Source organism: Lipophrys pholis (genome assembly GCF_963383615.2).
Source record: "Lipophrys pholis genome assembly, chromosome: 11".
In the NCBI taxonomy this organism is placed as follows: domain Eukaryota; kingdom Metazoa; phylum Chordata; class Actinopteri; order Blenniiformes; family Blenniidae; genus Lipophrys; species Lipophrys pholis.
Window position 1 is genome coordinate 23,283,992 of NC_137631.1, and position 14,905 is coordinate 23,298,896.

At 39.8% G+C, this 14,905-nt stretch overlaps 1 protein-coding gene across 1 annotated transcript in view; it reads left to right on the forward strand.

Moving 5' to 3' along the window:
• Positions 1-14,905, forward strand: part of il34 (interleukin 34) — a 34,142-nt gene that overhangs the window by 16,132 nt on the left and 3,105 nt on the right. Inside the window, exons 3-7 of the mRNA XM_080475645.1 lie at positions 6,194-6,297; positions 7,659-7,736; positions 7,934-8,011; positions 10,878-10,985; positions 12,519-12,702. Coding sequence (XP_080331771.1) covers positions 6,194-6,297; positions 7,659-7,736; positions 7,934-8,011; positions 10,878-10,985; positions 12,519-12,702 — 552 coding nt within the window. The remainder of the gene's footprint in view (positions 1-6,193; positions 6,298-7,658; positions 7,737-7,933; positions 8,012-10,877; positions 10,986-12,518; positions 12,703-14,905) is intronic.

The following is a 14,905-nucleotide window of genomic DNA, read 5'->3' on the forward strand; positions in this document are numbered from 1 at the left end:
TGACAGATGTGTACAATTTATTGGCGCCCAGGCAGCAGTGAAGTATTACAGCAACACATGAGGTGCATTAAAGTATCAGAAATGCTCCTATGATGACTGCGATTAATGGACAGTGTACTGTAATCCGCGCTATGTCCTCTAGGAAAAAAAAAAACCTGTTGTGTGTTTGTGCAGCGGCAATCTGACTGACAATCTCTCCCTTCAGCTGGCAACATCACACAGTGGAAATCAAGATAATGTGTCGTAAACACAAGCGTTCGCTTGCTTGAGCAAACGCGTGAGGCCACACATGCGCGTCGCCTCTCAAGGCGCCGTAGTGACTGAGCACAGGGGAACTATGCATAAATCAAATAGGTGTGCGCTCTTTACGTACCACTAAACCGTGCGAACGGTAACGCTTTCAGGGAACGTCGAGGCAGTTCACGGGACCAGGCCGAAGTATTTTCCTCCACATGTGGCGTTTGCATGCTCAGCCGGTATCCTGCCGTAACGAGCAGGCTGATCTGACGCCGCCTCTCTGAGCTTTTTGCATGGAAAGACTTCCAGATGGTGCAGCAGGACTTTCACTTAATCCCTGTGAGAGAAGAGGCTGGCTGCGGCCTCTGTCTCTGCTTACACACTCGCATACATACACACACTAAGCAGATTCAGTAAGAGGACATATGGTTCTTTTTTTTTTTTTTTTTTTGACAGAATATTATGTATTCACTGGTGGTTTTTCTTGCATTTCATCTTGAGGTCTAAGAATTGCTACTTTTTCTCTTTTTCTTTTTTCTTTTTTGAGGAGCTCATTAGATCATCAATTGCAAAATTACCCTGAAAGGATGTCAGGAAATTGATAATCTGAATGAAGACCTTAATTGTTGTAATATCTCACGGTTCTGGTGTTGTCATTCATTAGTTTGTGTCACCGCCTGCTTTTTCTCTGCAGCAATTTTTTAATTTGTTGCTTTTTTGTTTCTGTCCCATCATTTTCTCTCTCTTCGTCACCGAAACTCAATAAGTTTAAGCAGAATCCTGTCATCTCTGAACCTGGTTCTTCCTGTTGATCTTTTCTTTTTTGGATCGTCTGTGTTTGACGTCTCATCGACGCCTGCGATGTTTTAGAAGCACAACTAAATAAATAAAGCACAACAATATCCCTCTTTAGTCTTTTACTTCTCCAAACGTGGCTGTGATGGCAGTCTGCTATTGTCTGAACACATTCACATTCAAGTTCACGCTGAAGAATGATAGGATTTTAAAAGGTTTACAGCCTAGTCTAGAATTGTAGTCAAGCTAATAAAATGTGCTCTTGGATAAAGTTACAGATACACTTACTTTTCACTACACTGACAGTGATACACTTTTTTTTTTTTCTTTTTTTTACTTGCACTCCTTATAACTTTTTCATGGTGTGGAGGGAAAAAAAAGATCAAGTTCAAGGAGGATCTTTAGCCACTGAGTAACACGTAAATTCTACGGTGTGGAATTCTTTTTGAAGATAACAAGCAGCAGGTGCAAGAGAGGTCTGCTGAAAAATTGGCCTTTGACAGGCAGAAAATCATTTAGAGGAGTTAACCTGATTACGTACGCCTGAATTTACTATGAATCATAAAAGGCAATGTATGAACTTATGATGTCTTCTCTCTCTCAAAGTCAGGGGTGATGAACAAAAGGCATGTGGGCCAAGATGGGCCCACCGGAGGATCAAATCTGGTCCGCAGACATAACAAAGTGTGAAAATAACAATAAATTTAATATAATTATAATAAAGTAACTGTTCTTCCTAGTTTGTCTAATTTGGGTCTCATTGGTTTCGTACGATTAGGAGACATACCATGAAATCATGGCAGTTTTAAAGAAAACTTTCTTGAAAATTGTTGACTTCTGTTGCATTTTGGCTGTTTATGGACATCACAACAGCTTTTTCGAGCATTTAAAAAAAGAACAAGGCTTCCAGAGTAGGTTGTTTTTCATAATGCCTCTGTTTGCACAGGGAGAGGTCAATACAACACAGGGCTTCCACATGTGGACAACTTCCAGTCAATATTTATTCTTCACACGTGCGTGCGGATAAGCGACAATGACAGTGGCACTGTGCTGCTCAGACTTTGAATTTGACTGTACTTGTTCATTTACATTTTCTGCACCAGTATTGGTAAAGTGTGATCGTTGTGAATTGTAAATTCCATTGGCCAAATTGTGACCAACAACATCTACATTAGGACTGTATTAGAGTTCATGTGAAAAAGTTATTGTAATTTTCTAACTTTTGGTGAATGAGTAAAACCCGTAATTTGGAGTTATTCGAGTTGATCCATGATTTAAAAGTGTGGTTGCCCATGTTTGTACTACACCCTCACCTGATCCAGGTACATTTCTTACATGTGTGAGATTCTGAGTGGAACATCTATATGTTATGTTTGGTTTTTCTAAAATAGAAATGGTAAAAAAAAAAGATGCCTCAGATTTTTCTAGTGAAAAAGAGAGATGGCAATGGAGCCAAACTAAAGAAGAGCTTGTGAAAACTGCACTTTTTACCCCTGAATACTAATGTAAAAATGTCTTTTTAATCAAAAAAGATATGTACATTTTTCTTTTTGTATAAATGGAAGCAAAGCTTAATTTTTTCTGTGTGAATCTGAATCTGTGTCCGTGTGTGCGTGTGTGCGTGCGTGTGTGTGTGTGTGCGTGCGTGCGTGCGTGTGTGTGTGTGTGTGTGTGTGTGTGTGTGTGTGTGTTAAGAACTGATCCTGTTGATAGATGCATGAATAATGAACATATTCATGTACTAAAAGTCTAAAAATCTCTTACAGTGAGGATTTAAACCCAAAATCTGTTGAGTTAATGTGATTTAATCATGTCACACATTTCCATCTTTTCAGATTAAGTAGATTAAATCCCTTTAAACCATGCTATCTGAACAGCATGTATTAGAATGAACCATTTGACAAAGATAAACTCAATATGCTCATGTTACTCAAACATATGTCTGATATGTAAACTAAAGAAAACTGCTTTTTTGAGCGTAGGCTTCACACTGATACAGCAAAAATCTTTAAAGACACTCAGTGTTACAGTATGTTGGCTTATTGCACCACACTTTAACTCTACTGTTTATTATCACTGTGAAAGGATGGACGCCATCTATGATGGAAGTCTGTAGAAATGGAAACCTCCAACACTAGAACCACTTCTGGATTTGGACGAATGAAGCAGTAACACTTACTGTGCTACCAATATCCTCTCTGTATGTGCTTGTGCTTCTTTCCCACTATTTCCAGGTAAGGGTACTATCATTTTACAGCTGAGATCGAACTGTATGTGGCCCCCCAACCTAAAGATTGACATCCCTTCTTAAAGAGTCACGTTTCAGCGGTAGATGTGTGTCTCGTCCTGCTGGGTGTCTTTCTCTTACGCTTATTACATGTGTCAGGGTGGCAGGTATTCAGAAATTGTATGAGGGCTGATATATTAATCTGTAAGCTACACTGAGAGCTTTCAGGGTTTGTGGTTGTTCCTTTTGGTTTTTTTTCTTCACACGTCTATCATCTGTTGTTTTTTAACCTTCTGTTCATGGGAAATCTTTAAACAAAGATATGCAAACGTCTTTGTGAAGTCAAGATAACAGAAAATATTATAAATGTGATTATCACAATGCCAGACTGTGTTGTGGAGCTTATCTAAATCGCTCCTGATCTGCGACTCCTTGCTGGGAATTTCCAACCGTTCAAGTTAAGAGCCATTTGATTCTATCCTCAAAGTGTTTATGGATATGGCCTGTGGGGAGGTTTCCTCTGAGTGGCATTTTCCAAGTTTCTGATCCAGAGATTGGCACAAAGATTAGTTTTAAAACACTGCTGACCATCTGGAGGCCATCTGCTCTTGAATCAGTTTTTAAAAAAATATATGCAATTCCTTTCAATCAGGGAGCGTTCCACAGCTCAGTTTTAGAGATGATTTCAGTGGGCGAGGCCATGCAGGGCTTCAGAAGTTTGATCTCCACTTGTTTCTAGAGTGGCTTCCCGGCCTGGGAAATGAGGAAGATTGAATCTAAAGCTAATGAAGTGGACAAGACGGCGCGGCGAAGCAGTGATTAGCACTCATGGCTAGAACCAAGGAGCTTCTCCTCGGAATCACTACAGAAAGCTTAATGCAGTTTAGGAGCCAGCAAACCTGAGGGACAAGCAAACCGAACTTCAAACCAGACTCGCATATTGAGTTTGCTTTTCTCAAAAAGGGGACATTTGATCACGATTTAGTAGTTTGCTCAAAATTAGGAAACTTCACAAAGTAATCTTAAGGACTTCAGGTCTGTGCGGGCGCATGAGTGGGATAACTGTCTGAAAAAGAGTGTAGATTCAGTCTTTCTCAGTGAAATAGAGAGCCAGGTGGACTCATGCAGGGTGCTCGGGGGGTAAACAGTGAGTTACAACATAAATATGAAAGAATCCCTCTACCAAGTTAGCGTCTCTCCTCATGAGTCCACCAAACAAAAAAACCCACATTAAACCTTCTGGAAGTTCCATGAAATACAGGCCTGTAGTTTGCTCAGAAGTATCTTACAAACACTGCCAGGAAAATGGTTTGGGCCTTTTTTGTGTTTGCATGTTCTCCCCTGCTGCGTATGGTCTTTTTCATGGCTTCTCATTTCCACACTGCACAAACATGCATGGCAGCGAGGTGCAATTTGATTAAAACAAAAAGAAAAAGAGAAAGAAAGAGAGATGGATATTTCCAAAAGGAGACCATTGCTACTCTTCCCACCATGCTGTTTTCCCCTCTTCCTTTTTCTTGAGGAACTTTCCTCACAACCTAGAGAGTCAAATCGTGACCGAGAACATCTAACACAAGAATACATCACAATTATTGCAGCTAATTTAAAAACACTTTTTTCAATTGACTTACATGTATTTAATGTAGATTGTTTAGTTGGTTTTTTTTAAACCTAGAAATTAACTCAGTAATAGTAATTTGCAAATAGCTGGTTGAAATGTGGTTATAATCCTACTGGTACATGTGAATCTAGTACTGCATTATGTTATTTATTTATATATATATTCATCAATTATAGAGACAGGGGCCACTAGTTGTCTGTGTGTCCATGAAGAAGAAAAAGAAAACAGGGCGAAGAAGAGAAAGGTGTAAAGTCAGAATAAATCAGAAAACTAGAAACAGAGCAGTGGTTCGCTGCACTGTCTCTACATCTTCCAGCGATGCACAGACGAGCATGTTGGGTGAGCCCAGTTGTTCACGGAGGCATATTGATTATGACATTTGTCAAGTTTGGAGAAGATGAGAATTTGTTTCTAGAGCGACATCCATTTGTGCCGAAGGCTTTTGCTTCACCATGCACATGACAGAGAAACAGACGGTACGAGACGAGGGTTTGTAAATGTTGCACTCATTGGCAAATCATGCAGCAACACAACAGGTCAGCTGAGTTGCTATTGTGTGATTTGCATTAACAGAGAACACATACTTCAAAATCTCATTGATGTGCTAATATGTCGGAGGCAATTCTTTTAGGTTTGACACAAAATGGTCAAACTTATTCTGAGCGTCAGATGACACTCAGAATAATATTTGTTTGGCTGATAGATTATCTGATGGATGCAGTAACTCTGGACATACACTGAACAGCGGTTTCCCTTACATCTAAATGAGGCCTGCATGTACTGTGTTAATCTATATCTATAGCTCTATACCCACATACTGCACCTTCCACGCTTTACTCAGTCGTCTGGTGGGAAACCATAAAACACATAAAATTGCGTATAATGTAAGCTAATGCGACAGACTGTTTCAGTCCAGATGTATACAAAGGCTGAAATTCATGACAAAAGCAGAACGGTTGTTTCAGACGGGGTATGTGTAGGATGGACTGTGATGGAGGCTGTTGTGTGGTGTGGGACATGATATGTGCATTGTTATCGTTACATCACAAAGCTTTACAGCTTCATGTTTTTAATAAAACTTTATTTTTACAAATGGATCATCATAAATGTCTGTAACCAGCATTTGGTAACAAATTTCCATTTCCAGCAACATCTTTTATCCTTAAACCTGGAAATGGTGTGCGACTTGAACACATTTGACTCCCTGCAATGATAAATAATGAAGCAGAAGGAGGGACACATGGACCGGAGTGGGGACAAGTTGCGCCCTGTGCTGTACAACTTCTAAGACTCTGTCACTCCGGTTTCCGCAGGCCTGCTTCTGATAGTTCCTGTTCTGATGGCCCAGACGCCAGCCAGCATGTGCACGCCCCTGAAGACGCTCAACGACAGCCTCAGCCACAGGCGACGGTACATGGTGAGAGCATGATGGTGTGTTTGAAGCGTGGGGTGGGATCCGCTCAGCGAGGCAGCTGGCGGGAGGTCGGGACACAGGAAGTGAATCAAACAACAGACATTTTAAGTACGGTATAAAACTTGTTGGCTGGAAGGAAATGTACACCCTCAGGTTAAGCACATCATTTCAGTTTAAAGAGGCACTCTGTCATTTTGGTTATTGCAGCTGAAGTTTCTGGCTTTTGGCTTCTCTTTTGGTACGAGCCAGATCTTACAAGAGTAATAATCACTGAAGGCATCCTCATGCCTCAGGCCTTAGAAATCCTGCTGAGAGGTGATAATAGATCTTTGTTTCAAAATCAAGGTGCAGACTGTATGGTTCAGGGGTTATTCTCCATTGATCATTCAGTTTTAGCTATACTGTGGCTCAGTTTATTGTTTTGCAATGTCACATACAGTTAAATTACTTTACAGTAACTGTTGAGGCTTGAAGAAAAAATGTAAACCTGTACTTCCTGGTTTAGAAATGAGTGCTGTTGTGCCAGGTGTCAACTCTTGAGTATCTTTTAGATTTATAATAACTAGTTAAAAAGCTTTAAATTTCATCAGATGTTGCAGCAGTGCTGCAGTTTCCATCCTAAAAATCTTAGCGAGTTTGAAATTAATAATTATTATGGAGACAAACAAATTTAGCAAAAATACAACCAACCAGCCCTTCACATCATTAATATGCTATATTCCTGATACAGCATTGCTGACATAACCCACCCATATAAAAAAGCGCTTTTGTACTATATTATGATTTGTGTCCTATGTGTATATGTCAATATATGTAAGTTATCTTTACATCTGCCACATCGTTGTTAACGCTGCCCTAAAACCCCCCAAACAAATTCCTTGTATGCTGAGCATACCTGGCAATAAAGATCTTTCTGATTCTGATATAGTCTCTAACATAAATTGCTCAGCTTTTAGTGATGAAAGATTGAAAATTGGATGTTCTGTCTATCGAGGAGGAAAATAATCCTGCTTGGAAAATATTGTAATCGGTGTTTTGATATGCTCACTCTCATTATTTATATCTGGGTGTTTTTATTTTCTCTACGGGAACATGGTAGTAGTGAAAGTATTAAACAAGCCTAACCTTAAGATTTTAAAAGCTTTACTGAAAGCAGGGCAGCGACCATAAAGAAGTGTAAGCTGGAGGGAATCAGAGATCTAAAAGCAAAAACAATCTCCATTTGTCACTAGATGTGACCTTGAGCAAACCAGCACGGCTCCTTTTACCAAACTCGATAAGTTCAAGTGTAACATCTTTAAAGACAATTTAGAGAATTATGCAGCACACATTTATCTGTCTCCCCATTTCTTTTTTCATTGCAGAAGCACAACTTCCCCATCAACTACACCATCCGGGTTCATCAAAAGGAAATCTTCAAACTGTCAAATATCAGGAGAATGGTAAGAGCCACGGGAGTTTCCTTGATTTTTGTTCTATTAGTGAAATATCGAATTGAAATGTTGAATTATTAAATATTGAACAACTAAATTGCCAATATTTCCTGTCTAGACACTGTTTGTCCACATTTGTGTGTCAATTTATCATGGATACGCGTTGATTGTAATAATACATTTCTTCTGTTTTTTGTTTTTGTCAGAGGTTAAATGTGGAGGGGACAGACGATCTGATTCTGCAAAGACTGTGGTTCCAGGTCAACCAAGGTGTCTTAAAAAAGGTAGGAAAAGTTAGTTTCTGTTTCCACTGGCTTTAAACTCCATTAATTGTGAAAATGGAAGAAAAATGTGGGCCGGATGTAGACTTGACCCAGCACCCCTCCGGCATTAAACGTTTCTTGCATTTTTTAATTAATTTTTTTCATTCCCTGTATGGACTTTCTGTCGCTATCACACCTAAGCAACTACGTAGCATAGGCATACAATTTTTTACCAATTGTATGCAAGGTATCTGGAAACCTTCAACTGCTTTAAAGGCTATTGTAAGGTTGTTTTTTTATTAAGTGATTCTCTAAATTTCTGTGTTCACGTGAAGAATTCTGGCTGCTTCCCTTTGGATGAGCTGGACATTGGCTACTTTCTGGATGAGTAATCCTGCAAATTGCAGTAATCTATCATATTAGAGATGAATGCTTGGGGGCAAAGCTCCTGTCAACACTTCTACACACCGTGTGGTCAAGCAGTTACGTGAGTTTCGTACCTCGTCCCACATGTGGCATGGATTTCAGAAGCTCGCTCAATTAGGTCGTACTTCAATGCACATTCGTAACAATGCTGTCCTGCATGTCATCCAGGTACATGCTGATGTCGACAGCAAAATAACGAATTGTGTCTCGTTCTAGTAAAATTTATGTGAAGGGAAAGAAATCGGTATGGAAACAGATGTGGAGGTGGTCCAACATTTTACCGTCTTGGGGCGTGAAGAGCTTTTTGTTTTGGTGTCAGTTTGGACATTTGGTCTTTGTTTTTCCTCCATTTTATATATGTATAATTCTGATATAAGATAAATTGGAAACAAAGACAGATATTTGCCGACATCAATCAGTCAGTAAACATCCGGCTCTTATTAGATAGAACTCTGTAAGTGAACCATTTAATGGTTTAATCATTTTCTAATGCATTTCTGTTGGTTGTTATCTGTCGCCAACAGTAGAAGTTAATCGGTTAGAGAATGTTTTCAGCCTGTCTGTGGTTGCATGATCAGGTCCATGGCCTTCCTAGCAGCCCATCGCACAGAACAACAAAGATTTGAGGCAACGCTCGTCTTTTGCCTAAGAACTTTAAAATCGTACAGCTTGGAGCCGTGCTAAGATTTAAGAGACTTGGGAAAGTTTTCATATCGAGTAAGCTGCGTGAAATGACCTCAAATGAAATTAAGCTTGCAATCTTCCAATGCCAGTGTTTTTGTTGTACATGCATGACATCGATACCTTTTGGAAAAAAACCTTTGTTGATGAAGAAGCATCTGTAAGCCAAATGTTTTTTCATTTTTGTTTGCTGCATGCTTGCACATGTTGACAGCGACAGCCCAGCAACTGGTTGGAGTGTGTGTGCTCGATGTTTTGATTCCTCCATGCCTTAGTATTAAAACTTTAACTGCTTTTGTTGGTTCCCCATCTTTTTTTTTTCGTTTTTTCTTTTTGGCACTCTCACACCAACTACTTACCTAAGTGTACGGTGAAAGAATACACGTTTAAGCAACATATCATGCACAATTACCCCTCTGACAATGGGCATTGAGCTGAGAGATTTGTCCAGTTGACCTCAGTTTTCTGCAAAACATCAGTCCTTTCTGTCACTGGTAACGTATCTGGAAAGTGCGGTTTGTTGATCAACCATAAAAACAAAAGGATTTTTCATCAAGTTCACAAGGTTCGTGTGGTCATAAGATCTCTGGAAAATTTATCAAATTAAATACCACTGTTATCCAGGCTTGGAAATGCTTTGAAAGTAACACATTTATGAAGATGTCCTCATTTCCTAATCCATAATCTAATGCAGCCTGACACGGACTACTTTCAAATTATGAAATAATTAGGATGGTAAAATAGTATGGAAATGCTGTGGAAACGGTTTAAGAAATGTGCAGAAAGGCTCAAGTTCAATTCCGGAAAAAAAAAAAAAAGTATATATTTCAAGTTGCGTTAACTGTTTTTCCCCACTTGGTTCATTGAATTATAGAGATGCCTGAACGAGGCATCGTTTATTTGCACAGAGGACATGACCTGAGTTATGCAGCTAAGCGTACCGTGGGAAATCAGAAAACAGTACCTGCCTTTGACTTTGCAGGTCTTTCCCCTGCGAGCAGGACCGTGCTTGTTGCAGCTTTTCACTCCGCCGTACACCCGTATCTTCATCAGGGCCTCACAGTTTGCCTGCCTGGGGCAAACAAAAACAAATAAAAGCTTCTATTAGACTGGCTTCTTTTAAGTAATAGGTAAAGTTGACAATTCTTTTGAGTATTTATATAGTCATAAAGAACAAACCTGTATCATAACCAAGCCCCATAGAATTACGTGTAAGTCTTTTTTATACATTTATGTTTGTCTTTTTAAAAAGATCTTAATTGCTCGCAGTGACGGACAAGTTGCCACTTGATGGTTTGCAACTGTTGATAAAGCCCTATTCTATTGGTCTAATGCGGAATCTAATATGCTGGGAGGTAGGGCGAGGGCTGGCAATTAGTTTAAATCGACTGTGCTGAGATATTGAGGTAATAGATGGGAGGTTTGCCAAACAGTCGTGAAAGTGACAACCAGTGCTCACGACCGAGGACAAGATTCTGAAACAAATAAACTTTTCGCACCTCTTTCGAATAACAAAATGCACTCTGTATATTTCTAACTACTTTAAGTATAACAATATCTACATTGGTCTCATACTACATTTTGAACATATTTGCACCAACTGTAACATTGGAATATTTGTCTTCTCTCTCTCTCTCTCTCTCTCTCTCTCTCTCTCTCTCTCTCTTGCATTTTTCTTTTTTTTTTTTTTTACCTAATAGCATAGTTTTATTCAGTATATTTTATCAGTTTTACGAGTTCTTTTCATGCCATCCAACCCTAATGCCATCATAAATTTCAGATTATCCGGGTCCTGCCGGAGAGACATCCTTCACGCTCCTATACTGCTGAGTTGGAGAGACGCTTCAAGGATGCTGAGGGAGTGTTCGTACAGTCACATCCATCTGAGGTAAGTCAAAGTTCACATATCTGTACCGCAGGTGTACTCAGCTCCTCCTCAGATAGAAGCTGTACATTTACTTTTGAATTTATCACATTGGTGGGAGAATGGGAGCCAAGATGACGAGGCTCCAGACATTCTGGTGTTAAATCAAATGTGTATTTATTTGGTTTGCACCTGTTTCTAAATGTTGGATAAGGAGGACTGGACAATTTATATGAATTTAACACAGTTGCCATATCAATCATCAGGCTTAGGACAGGGGGCAAAAAGCAGGCTCGTTTCAGATCTAATCTATATATTCTCTTCGAGATTAATTTTGGTGGAAAAGTTTGATCCTCACTCGTCAGTTGGGTTTAACCAAAATAGCTTGATATCAAGCAAGAATGAGAAAACTGTTCCACCACAAATTGGTGTTTATCTTCTGTACTAAACTATGGTGGCAGAGGCTCGAGCCAGTACCAGCTCACTCTACACAAAAGGTTCCCTGCGAGTCACAAACTAAGCATAGCCAATCAGTTGAACGCTTACGAAATCCTGAGTATAACCAGAACACCAGCGTTGACTGGAATACGTTCTTCAAAAATAATAGTGTTTAGTATTAAATCTTATCACAGTGATAACAGCAATAGCTCCAAACAACTTCAAACTAAGTAGTTTGGGGTTTTCCTTTGTAAACATTTTGCCTTTTAAATGTAGTTTGTTGTGAACCTCTCAGTAGCAGCTCTGCAAGCCCGTGAGCGTGATTAATCAAGAGAACAGCATGAACTAATGAGGCCACTCGGATAAGAGGCGAAATGTCTTCCAAGACATGTGACCAAGTCCTGATTCAATTGCCTCATGGATGCCTGCACACGTAGTAGTAGTTAGGCAGGTATGCCGTCCATTCATCCATCCATATTCAGTGCTGCTTTGGCCAACTGAGGGTCAAGGGTCACATTCATGAAAATTTACCAATTAATTTCAAAGATGTTTTTTGACCATGGAAAGGAACTAGAAATTAAACCAGACCTCATGGACTTCTGAGCTCTTAAGTATTCTAATGTTAAATTAATGTTACACATTTACTGCTTCTGAAGTCTCAAAGTGCTTAATCTTGACATTTAATACAGATGCTGTCAGCCTCATCAAGACACATACACATATATAAACAGTACTACGTTGTTCTGTAATACTCAGAATGCATCATACAGCTCCAGTTGAGTGCACACACTACTAATATTTGGCAACACGCTTTTTTTTATTTCCGGTGTAAATGAGTGAAACATGTATGACGCATATATGGGAAAAAAAGTTGATTGGCGATCAGAACTTTCTGGAAAGTTTTTCTGCTGACTTACAGTTTGAAGTTATGTAAAGATCCTTGCAGCCATACAATCCCACTTTGTGAAGCCAAAGATTTTTTTTTTTTAATGATTTGAGTGAATGATATTTCACCTCTCTGTGAAAATGTCTCTGGTTCGAGTCTGGGATTGACATAGAACATAGAAGATGGATCAATGGATATCTCACCTGACTGTCTCATTTCTCTGTTGAGTTTAGGTGTTCCAGCAGGAGCTTCCAGAGACCATCCAGGACATTTGGGACCAGTTAACCGAAGAAACCGACATGGTGCTAGAGTCCAGCTGGCGGTTCGTTTTCCCCAAATCCCTCCTGGACAACCTCTGCCACACAATGTACTGTCTCTTCAGCGAGTGCTTTTCCAGCAAAGATGCCCAACAGGACTGTGAGTATAGCAAGAAATATGTGAAAGCTTTATTTGTATTTAACTGCTTTGACAATAATAACTTAGAAGTATGTAGGCAAAGACCCTTTGATGGAAAAGTGATTTGTTTTTTTGTTTTTAAAAATGAGCTCATCAGGATAGGAAACAACTTGATCTGGATTGTAAAACGATGAAAACATAAAAAAAACGCTTCACCTGGCTCGGGGTGTGCAAGCATGACCTCAGGTGTTCATGGATTTATGTAATATTTAATGTCCTCATCACAAAGGGAACATTCCACCATCTCTAAGTCCTGAAGAAACCTTTTGACGTTTGTTTCTCGTCTATATGTCAGAGGCGTGTAGACTCTAAACTCTGTGTTGTTAACATATTTGATTTGAGTTAAAATGTTTTTCCTCATATGACAAGCAGACAGTACATGTTGACAGTACTTAGTGTTCTCCAAGTGTCCGCTCTTTCGCTCGGTCAAAACCTTTGCCAAACCTTTGATGCTCAAGGTTTTATTGGAGCCTGCCAAGCCATCTTTACAGTTCTGGTCTCTCCAGATTTCCAAAAGAGAGATGTCTGCATGGATGGTTCCTATTCCCACATTTCTCACTATTTCCAATTGGACACACACACACACACACACACACACACACACACACACACACACACACACACACACACACACACACACACACACACACACACACACACACACACACACACACACACACACACACACACACACACACACACACACGTGTCTCCACATGGTGCTTCCATCCCCAACTTACTTAACCCTAAAGAGAAATTAAACTAACCGGGAACCACAACTTTATTGTCAAATTTAATTTATTCCCCATCATGTGACGGCAAGGTTACGGTTAAGTCTCCAGCTCGCGTCCCACGAGTGTTTTAATGAAATAACCGCATCGAAGCATAAAAACACCATTGGAGTAACAGAAAAATAAAGATCATCGGGGCTCAGATAAGAAAATCTACATGTTTGCTGGAAATAAACTTTCGTCAAATCAGGTTTCTACTGCAGTTTCAGTGTCTAGTCCACACCTGGACACACAACAATACTACATTCGCCAAACTTTAACTATTGTTTGAGTGTCAAAGTTTAGTAAAAATCTCAGTGTTTTTACCAGTGAATATCCTACTTAAATAATACTTAAAGGAGACATATCATGCTTTTAAATCCTTCCTTTTTACATATAAATCATACAGTTGTGGTCTATACAACGCGAAACTGCAATGCTTGGGTCTGAATTCCTCATTATTAGAGCTCCACAGGCCCCTTTTCTACCCCTTTTCTGATGCGCTTCTGAGAGCAACTCGTTTTGGGGCGGTCTCTTCAAATGCAAATGAGACACTTCATACCCCTCCTCCTCTCCAGGTTGCAGAGGTGACACTCGGTTCAACGTCACCCTGTTCGGCCATCTTTGTAGTTTGATAGAACAGATACAATTATCTAGCGGCGCAGAAACTTTATATTCACACATTATTTACAAAATGTCAACAACGGAAGATTTGTCCATCCAGCCATACATGTTGGAGCCAGAGTCGGACCCGGCGGAGCGAGATGAAAATGACGATGATGCACCTACAGAACAACGTCTTCATATGGATGTAACGCAATGGTGTGTTACTATATTTACACTAACTTCTCCATCCATGCCCACTACTACAATACTGCCTGTATTACAACGACTATTTAACACAGAAGTTACATTATAATCTAAAACGAGCACACAGCGCTAACATATGAAGACGGTGCAACTGCTAATGCTAACAAAACAATGACAGGGACGTCTTATCATCACACTTTTTAGCGTTATATACAGCTTACCGAAGTGCTCTGTTCGTCGTCTCCATAGATAGAAGGAACTGACCGCTCAATCAGACGAAGTCTTTCGGCAAATCCTTCTTTATACTGGCGGAGGTTGTTGAAGCAGTCGTCCTTAAAGTGATTCGCGCACACAAAAATGACCTTACCCACAGATGTGGGTACATTTCTGTGAAAAATAAAACTCAACCAGGCACTTCGAAAAGGTTCTGATGCTGGGAGACGGTGTAACGAAGCTTGTGGGTTACTACATCCAACAACCGAACATTTTGACTTATCCTCTCGTAACTTCGGTTGGACCACAAAATCGCAGCGAGAAACAAAAATGGCGGATTGCTCGAAATGTCGATGTCCTAATTTGGCAGT